The sequence below is a fragment of the Cyprinodon variegatus genome, unplaced genomic scaffold, assembly GCF_000732505.1.
Source record: "Cyprinodon variegatus isolate N-32 unplaced genomic scaffold, C_variegatus-1.0 Scaffold69, whole genome shotgun sequence".
In the NCBI taxonomy this organism is placed as follows: Eukaryota; Metazoa; Chordata; class Actinopteri; order Cyprinodontiformes; family Cyprinodontidae; genus Cyprinodon; species Cyprinodon variegatus.
The window spans coordinates 1,301,254-1,310,720 of record NW_015150522.1 but is presented as its reverse complement, the minus strand read 5'-3'; the positions used below and the strand labels follow the sequence as shown (position 1 = coordinate 1,310,720).

At 34.3% G+C, this 9,467-nt stretch overlaps 2 protein-coding genes across 2 annotated transcripts; one reads left to right on the top strand and one right to left on the bottom strand.

The window, feature by feature from the left end:
• The first annotated feature begins 603 nt into the window (after positions 1–603).
• Positions 604–1,863, top strand: LOC107083162 (dexamethasone-induced Ras-related protein 1-like). The gene is made up of 2 exons (XM_015372161.1): positions 604–961; positions 1,076–1,863. Exons 1-2 carry the CDS (start codon positions 691–693, stop codon positions 1,594–1,596), a joined length of 792 nt encoding a protein of 263 aa, XP_015227647.1. The 5' UTR covers positions 604–690; the 3' UTR covers positions 1,597–1,863.
• Positions 1,864–2,135: 272 nt separating this feature from the next.
• On the bottom strand, positions 2,136–5,313 carry med9 (mediator complex subunit 9). Its single transcript, XM_015372157.1, has 2 exons — positions 5,194–5,313; positions 2,136–2,554 (listed from the first exon to the last, which is right to left on the bottom strand). The coding sequence occupies exons 1-2, from the start codon at positions 5,274–5,276 to the stop codon at positions 2,329–2,331; spliced, it is 309 nt and encodes a 102-aa protein (XP_015227643.1). The 5' UTR covers positions 5,277–5,313; the 3' UTR covers positions 2,136–2,328.
• Positions 5,314–9,467: the final 4,154 nt, after the last annotated feature.

Sequence of the window (9,467 nt, the reverse complement as noted above, 5' to 3'; positions counted from 1 at the left end):
TTGATCTCACATAGCTAAATAACGATGACTAAAATACCACTGAAAATATGTCTATAAAATATGTAGAACTTTTTTCAACAACGTTTTTCCTTCCACTCAACTTTCCACAAATATGTCTTGATAATTATTTTCTCTGAACAACAGGATTATTTACAGATTTAAAAAATTGCATCTTATATTCATGTGTGGAGAATGTCTGAGGCTACTTTCAAGGCAGCTGTCAAGCCTCCAGCAAGATCACGTTAGCCTTAAGTGAAAACGTTAATTCTCTTTACACAAGAATAAACCCAATTTTACGAATTAATCATCAGTTCAATGCAATGATATTCATTTCTAATTAATTATATATAAATATGTGGAATAAACAGATTTTTTTGATACTACTCTAACTTAGTTGCAAGCATATGGAGATATAAGCCTGGATCTGACCAGTTTCTGTGAAAAACTGACGCACTATCACAGCCTAACCAGGCGCTCTGACTGCAGGTCTCTGCTCCTGCTCCCTGTGGCGCACCAGGGTGACGCGTGACGCAATGGAGGCGCGGCGATCTTCCCCAATAAATTCTCCGTCAGCAGCCCCTCTTCCTTCAGACAGAGCGTGTTCTCACTATCCCCATCACTGACTGGATCTAAAAACTCTCCTCACACCGACGAGGCACCGCCGAACACCAGGTGCAACCCGCTGCAGCGATGATTAAGAAAATGTCTCCATCCGAGAACGACTTCGACATTCCGGCCAAGAATTGCCACAGGATGGTCATTCTCGGCTCCACTAAAGTTGGGAAGACGGCCATCATCTCTCGGTTTCTCAACGAGAGATTTGACGACCAGTACACACCGACTATTGAAGACTTTCATAGAAAGTTTTACAGCATCAGAGGGGATGTTTACCAGCTGGACATCCTTGATACATCTGGAAACCATCCTTTCCCTGCAATGAGGAGACTTTCAATTCTAACCGGTGAGTTTAGCTCAGAAACAAACAGAAAAGTAAATATTTTCGCGCTTTATTTGTTGTAAATCAATTTTCTACAGTGTATTAAATATTAAAACTTTTTTTCTCTTGTCTCAACAGGTGATGTTTTTATCCTGGTGTTCAGTTTGGACAACAGAGACTCATTTCAAGAAGTGCAGCGCCTGAAGCGTCAAATCCACGAAACCAAGTCCTGTTTGCGCAACAAAACTAAGGAGAAAGTGGACGTGCCGCTCGTCATCTGCGGCAACAAGTGCGACCGGGATTTTTACAGAGAGGTGCAGGACGAAGAGATCGAGAAACTGGTCGGAGACGAGAACTGCGCGTACTTTGAGATCTCTGCAAAAAAGAACACAAACGTCGACCAGATGTTTCAGACTCTTTTTACCATGGCCAAGCTGCCCAACGAGATGAGCCCAGACCGACACTGCAAGGTGTCTCTGCAGTACTGCGACGTTTTGCACAGAAAGTCGTTCAGGAGCAAGAGGTGCAAGGATGGGAACGCGTACGGGATAGTTGCGCCTTTTGCGCGCAGACCGAGCGTGCACAGTGACTTAATGTACATCAAAGAGAAAGCCATTGGAGGCGGCCAGGCCAAAGAGAAAGGCTGTGTTATTTGCTGATATCTTTGCAAGAAACTTTCCGGAGCTGTTGCATGTCTATATTCAGCTGACCTTCAGAAATCAGACCAAAAATAAGAAAAAAAACCTAAGTGCAAATAGGGATCCAGGCACGGTGCAGCAGATGCTCTCAAAAGACTGTGACATTAGTGTCTCTTTCAGAGCAGCATTAAAGGGAAAAATGTTTACATTTTGCCATCGTTTACAGATGGAATGACACTTTGAATGTTTGTTTAGCAGATTGAACAAAATGAATACATGTTTATCTTGTCTGTCAATATTTTTGCATAAAGAAAAAATAAAACTTCATACTTTCCTAACCTGTTTCTCTTGTATTTAATTCCATGCTTTACAGTAAGTTTATATATTTTCCAGTCTTCTTAAAATCTTCAGAATTAAAACTACAAAATGTCCAGAGATTTAAAATTGTTTCTAAACAAGTTTAATGCCTTCCTTAACGTTAAGCATCTTTCTTTTAATTTACCCTTTAAACTGACTCTAAATTAAAGAAGTGCCAGAGAAGAATTAAAACCATAAAAAAGTAAGGTTTAGCAAATTATTTTAATACATAATAATTACAAGAAAAACAATATGTTTACACTCAAACCCATACAAAAGAATGCAAAAAAAACATGATTCTCAACATCTTGCATTGCTGGAAAATTCATGTCTATGCCATGTCCTTGACCAGTATGATGTTTCCCCATCAGTCACTGAAGTATCCAACCCCAAGGGTCATGATGCTTTGGGTACGTCGAACATGCACAAGCTTTTGTATTTCTGCAGCAGTTGGTTTTTGGTGTGCACCTGCTCCCTCAGAGTGGCGAGCTGCTGCTGCTGCTCTTGCGGACTGCTGTCTATTCCAGGCATGTTGGAGATTTGTTCCCGAGCTTTCTGGATTTTGGTTTTCAGCTTTGTCAGCTCTTGATGAACTTCCTGCCCATCCTTGTCCTTGTCCATGCTTAAAAAAAATAAAAACAAAGCAAAACTCAGTGTTTTTAACCTCGTTCTCATAAGCACATTTTTTCAGGGTAACATGTCAACATCTATCCTCAGACCACCAGACATCCTGAAGGTATCAAAACCTTGGACATATCAGGGATTTACAAAAGGGATTCCTAATCAAAAATATTTAGCGTAGACAAGTTTTATTTACTGTGAATCTGACAGCTTAAAAGCACCAGTAGTGAAAGTGCTGTTGTCTCTATCAACTTCACATTTATTTTTTCTTGTGTTTTCATCTGCAAGCTAAATATATATGGATAAATGGGCAAACTTACACAATTAAAGACAAATTAATTCACTGAATGTTATTTTGCTATTCTAGTTGTTTAATCAACATATAGAATAGAGACTTTAAAACATGCCTTTAGCTGACAGAGCGACCCACTTACTGCAGTTGTTATACCAAGATTATAAAATATATATAAACATATTGCATTTAAGATTAAAAATAAATAAATAAATAAATAAATAAACTTTTTCGTCTGTCAATATTCTCTATCCAGAACTCCTCAAGTATAAAAGTTTTAGTTTCACCTGGTTTAATTTCATAAAAAGTCTTCTTCAAGGAACTTTTTACTATCCGATTATTAATCAGAAAAAGAAAAAAAAAAAATCGACAGATTATTAAAATAATCGTTAGTTACAGCCCTACATGGTAAACATGTGAAATGTATCCACATTTAAATGTTTTTAATCCAACTATTACAGTAATCAACCATTACATTGTTTAAAATGTAGATTTTATTCTTTTTTTTTTTTTTTAGAAAACCCTGATATTTCAAAAACTTTCTGTGAAAAACTAAGTCTATAGAATTATAAACATACATTAACTTGTTTATAGCACAGTTTCTTCCTGTAAATATGGTATATATATATATATATATATATATATATATATATATATATATATATATATATATATATAGCAAAAAGACATACAATATACAATATTGCCTTTAAACAGAAGATAAATTTTACTTCTAACACTGGTAAACTTTGACACTTCAGCTCTGCAAAAAGTATTGCTTTTAGGAGCTTAAAAATTGCTATTCAATGTGCAGCATTTAGTGAAATTGAAACATTTAGGCCACTAAGGCTACAGTTTCTCCTTTAGCCAGTTACTCACAATCTTGGTCCTAGTTCCTTTTTAACTGCCAGCACTTTTTAATTTTAAAACCGCAAATAATTGCAGACATTTTTTTATAAGTACATTTTCTAAATTACGTGTTAAAGTCATGACAAAACAACTTTGTGTGTCAATATGCTTTATCCAGAACTCCTCAAGTGGAAAAGTTTGTTTCACCTTGATTTAATTCTGTAAAAATTCTTCTTTCTTTAAGGAAACTTTTGCTATATTATCATTCATTTAAAAAAACCCGACAGATAATTCAATTTGCAATTGGATTAATCGTGATTAACTGATTACTGAAATAATCGTCATCCAATTTAGTAATCGATTAATCGCTTACCGAAGTGTAGAGACACTAAAACACTTTAGAGACACTTTAGCTGACAGATCAGTAATTATACAAGAATTGCAAAAAATAAATGAATAAATATCATTTAGATAAAAACCTTTTCAATATGCCCTATCCAGATCTCCTCAAGTGCAAAAGTTTTAGTTTCACCTGGCTGAATTGAACAAAAACTCTTATTGAGGAGCCTTTGGCTATCCGATTATTAATTGATTAATCAAAAAGTAATCCACCGATTATTTGCAAAATAACCATTAGTTTCAGCCCTAATAGGGATATATTTCAAAATTTTGAAGTATAAAAAGAAAGGAAAGCTTTTAGTCAATGTTCTTGCCAGGTGGTTTAAAGTAATTTCTTCACTAATATTTCAGAAACCTATGATATTTGAGCAGCAACAACAACAAAATTTAAAGCATAATAGTTTACAAAACATAACATAGTAAATATATCTACATTTCAATTGTTAAGAGTATTATGAGCACAAAGAAGTATTAATAGTAATAAATATTAGCTGATCATACCATGCAGCCGTGCAAACATCAGCAATGTTTTGTGAGTTTTGCTGATTAATATTCAGATAACTAGTTTAAATAGTCTTCCAAGTGTTTTGGTTGACTGATAAGAAACTGCACTGCACAGCTGCTTCAGTCACATGAATGTTTTCAATAAAAAAAAAAAAAATTGTTTTTGGTTGACATGACAAGGGCCATTATCCCAGATCAATGTATTGAATAGACTGAAAGCAGCAAACTGTTACCACCGTTTATAATGTGTTTATTTGGGTTATATTCTCATATTGCCACAGCATTCCAATGCTGAGGTTTATGCTCTGCTGAGCAGCTCTGATACTTCTCGATGGTTTGTTTATGAAGCGCCAGGACAATCAGACTAAAACAAGCTATCTCTATTTGGCTAGATGTATTTAAACCCAATAGAAAAGACTCTACTTAAGTCCAGAATACATGTCTGTACCTCAATGATAATTCCTTTTTCCTTTCCATCTCAGAGGTAAGATAGCTTTAGCTAACAGATCATAAGCATGCTGAGTAACGCCGCTAGAAAGGTCTAAACAAGTACATAAGTGCATTACAGCACACTGTTCTTTTCACTTTGCTCTTACCACTTGATAATATCATGAACTAAAGGCAACAGAGAAGAGTCTTCGTCGTCTTTCTCCATCCTCGGTTGAGAGACGGCCGCCATATTTCTTTGTATCGTTCTTCTTCTTGAGATTTTTTTATGGGGGTTGGCAAAAACGTTAGGTGAGCATTACCGCCACCAACTGGTAAGGAGTGTGGGCCACATGGCAAATAACAAAAAAAACAAACATATTCTGTTATACAATTTAAGCAGTATATCCTCTGCTTCCTGATTCCTTTAGCAGTAATTCAACATTGTCACGGTTCATTTTCATATTACTAAGTTTCCTAATTAACTTTTTTCCCGGAATCAAATATTTCCTACATCTCAACATATCCCACTGTCTCATCTTCCCCACAGTCACATTTCTGTCTGATGTTTAAAAAATAATGACCTATTCAATCCTGTATGTCCTATTCTAAGTCGGGAAATAATTATCTCTTCTGTTCTGTTCCTTTTTGTTCTTATTTGTCCAATTCTCTTTTAGATTTTATAGAACCACATTCCTTTCTTTTCTTCTTCCCATAACTTTGTATAGTTCTTCTTCTTCCTTCCTTTGAGTGGCTGATTGCAAACAACTAATAGGTGCATACCACCATCTATTGTACAGGATTATGCAGCTATTAAAGTTCCATCTACCATTTTTTTTATTTTGAGTTGTGTAAAAATAAAAATAATACGCTTTATTAATTACCCTGAATTTCCTTTAATACTCCATTCTCTCCCTTTTCCCTAATTACTTCCCTCATCCTCTCTCTTTCTGTCATAGAAAAGCATCAAAACATGGTCTACATTTTCTTCTCTTCCACAACCCTCACATAAATCATTATTTCTCTTCCCATGTATAAACAAAAACTCATTAAAGTATGTGTCACCAGTTCTTAGTCTAGCGGAAATGATCTCTTCCGTCCTGCTTCTTTCTCAATAGCCTTTAAATATTACTGATGGTTGAACTATATACACTTTTTCCTTTGTCATCTTCATCTTATATTTTTTTCCATCGTTCTATTTCTTTCTTTTTAATTATTGATTTACCTTCCCCTTTCCCAAATGGCATATGAGCAGTAATCTGCTTTCCCTTTTAAGCCAACTTATCTGCTGTTTCATTTCCTCTCACCCTTTCATGTGCTGGTACCCAACAGAACTGAATTCCTATTCCATATCTAAATAACCTGAATAAACTCTGTTGAGTTTCTAAGACATCTTTCCTATAGTTTCTTTTTGTATGAAAGCTTTCTATTGCTGCTTTTGAATCTGTGCATATCACCATCCTGTCCGGTATAATCTCCTCCACCCACTGTAAACTGATCATTATTGCTACCATTTCTACTGTGTGTTCAGACAGAAGTTCCGATAATCATTTACAAATATATTAAACTCTTGAATGTATTTCCCTATTGCCACATTTATTTTTGAATTTTGTGAACTATCTGTGTAAGTTCTTAAATAACTATATACAATTGCCTACGATATAAGATCATATATAAGTTTTAACCCCAAATTCGTTATATTTCCAATATCTTCTAATTTCCTGTATTTTTAAGTCAACATCTAATCTGGAAACAACCATGCTGGCGCTGTGCTAATAGCTTTATTTTTAGAGAATTTCTCATCATCTAACTTGTAAGTAAAGTAAGTAAGTAAACTTTATTTCTATAGCACTTTTCACAGACCAGGGTCACAAAGTGCTGCACAAATTTGCACATTCATTTCCTGTCCAGACAAAACCATTTCTTTTAAATTTTGGAATATTCCCAACAGTTCTTTATTATGCTTGCTGCTGGGTTATCTTTACTACTACTTTTAATTGTGATCCAGTAAGAAAGTGATATTTTGATTCATCTAATTTCTAAAGGAGTTGGAATTTCAAACTTCAAAAATTGACATTTTTAGCACAATACCCTAAAAGTCAGAATTAGTAGGGAAATCAATGCAACCCAACCATTCCCTCCAGCCTGCATTCAAAATAGCTGCTACAAGCATTGGCAGCAGTAAAGTGTACTTACTTTGGCTCTTGGTATAGTTAACGAAACCGAAAGGTTGCTACTTAGAAGAACCTAGAATATAATACATGTTTTCATTTTTTGTTAAGTATATAATTCCACATGTGTAAATTCATAAATGTGATGCCTTCAGTGTGAATCTACAATTTTCATAGTCACGAAAATAAAGAAAACTCTTATTGTATATATATATATATACTATATGTTATATACTATAACAGCTGTTATATACTATAACATCTGAAGTCTTGTATTTGACAGAATAATTATACAAGATTATTGCACAGGGTATTAAATGGGTATTTATATAAACGTGTATTTATAAATTACACAAGCACTGCAACATTAACAGTGGAATAATTATGTTTTAAAAATTAAGACTGTTCCAGCTATGCTGTCTTGGTGACTGAATTTTTTCTCTTCTGTCTTCATAAGTAGCTTGGGCTTAATAAGATTGGATAGGTAGCATTGTGAACATGAATTTGAAAAGCTTGACCAAATTCTTATTTGGGTTAAAGTCCTACTTGGACTTGGCCTCTTCAACACTTGGACATTTGGATCTTTGGAAGTTTCTTTTTTCATATATTAGTTGTTTGTTTAAGAGGTGGGTCTAAAGTCTTTTGTAACCTATAAGCATTTTAATTCAAGGATTGTCCTGCATTTAGCTCCAATAATGCTCCCATCAACTGTAACCACTTTCTCTATACTTTGAAGTTGAAGTAAACCATCCTAATCTGTTCTGTGTTTTATGCAGTTTGTTGTTTGAAATGTTAAGCAAAAATGTTAACACAATGACAGAAGTACACTTATGATCACAAAAAAATAATTTGTTGTTCGTGTTTTCCCCTTTACAAAGTTTCCCATACTTGAGGGAAATAATGCATCTTTCTGTTTCTTTCTGGGGGAGTTCTGGATAACTTTTTGGCCTGGGTGACACTGGAAGACTTCCGTTTGAACCCATCTAATACTCCCCCAGTGACTGGGTTTGCCCTAACCACCCCTTGTAATGACGTGAATGAGCAGCTGACAGTTTCCAACAGATGGGTCATATCAGCATCTATGGCTCACAGCCAGCTGGATGCAAATGTCCCATCTGACGATAAGTCAGCTAAACTTAGAACTCTCTTCTATATTAAAGAAGGAGTCAATTACTATTGTTTTATTCCATAAATATCAATGCTTATAAAACATTTTTTTATTATCGAAGATTATTTATTTACTATGTAGAAAAATCAAACACAACAAAGTAGTTGCAAACCAATTGACTGCAAATAACAGATTAGTAAATTATTTTCCACTAATCCATCTTATCACAACAGATTTCAAAGTTTTGCTTCATTATTTCACAACATCCTCCTTTTACTCACATTAGGGATCCTGTAGGCACCCATCACAGATATACTGAAAGAGGATTACAAATCAAGAGAAATATTTCACTCTTCTTGTTAATATCCTCTTAATTTTTTTTCTTATGTTTGTTATGCTTTGTTCATCTATTAATTTATTGTCATCATTCTAGTCTGTGAAGGCTCAGTGTTACACACTAATTCTAAAACCTTTATGGAGCAGCTTTTTGTTGTCCAGCTGTATAAGGTAACTGAAAAAGTGACAATGCATTGTGCACTTTCTTAAAAATCGGTATCTCAATAAAAACTAACATAAATTTTGAGTAATTCACATTTAATGACAACTTACTAGAAGCATCACCAATCAAAAAAAGTAGCCAAGTGTTTGCTTTTACTTGAGCAATTCAAGTTAACTTCATCTCATTTTATGCAGTTTACTTCAGTTTATTTTAATTCACTTTTATTAAATTTTATGTAATGCAATTCAGTTTGGTTTGGTTTGATTTAATTCAGTTTGATTAGGTTCAGTTAATTTCAATTAAATTCAAAAACACCCTATTAATTCTAAACAGGAATTAAATGTAACTTGAAATCTTATCAATCTATATTTCAACTTTTTAAAGGATAGATGTCGCAATTGATCTATATCTGTTAGGTTCATTTAAAAATCTTTATGAGTATTATGGATAGGAAAATTACCAGGGATTGTAATTTTTCTAGCTATAGTCTGGGTGATGCAAAACCTGCAAAACTCTTTCTTTAAAGAATTTTATTGAAAACAACAGCAGTGATTTTTAATCTTTAATGCCAAAACTTAAACCCATGGTTATAGGAATTTTACCCACACATTTTTTGATCACCCCATAAGGACTTTATTAGAAAAAGTTGTAGAAAGCCTTTGAAAC

Excerpts from the sequence above, each read along its gene's own strand:
- LOC107083162 (XM_015372161.1), top strand. The coding sequence starts at position 691 with ATGATTAAGAAAATGTCTCCATCCGAGAACGACTTCGACATTCCGGCC. Across the intron at positions 962-1,075 it reads GAGACTTTCAATTCTAACCG|GTGATGTTTTTATCCTGGTG; the intron begins GTGAGTTTAGCT and ends TTGTCTCAACAG.
- med9 (XM_015372157.1), bottom strand. The coding sequence starts at position 5,276 with ATGGCGGCCGTCTCTCAACCGAGGATGGAGAAAGACGACGAAGACTCT. Across the intron at positions 2,555-5,193 it reads GTTCATGATATTATCAAGTG|CATGGACAAGGACAAGGATG; the intron begins GTAAGAGCAAAG and ends ATTTTTTTTAAG.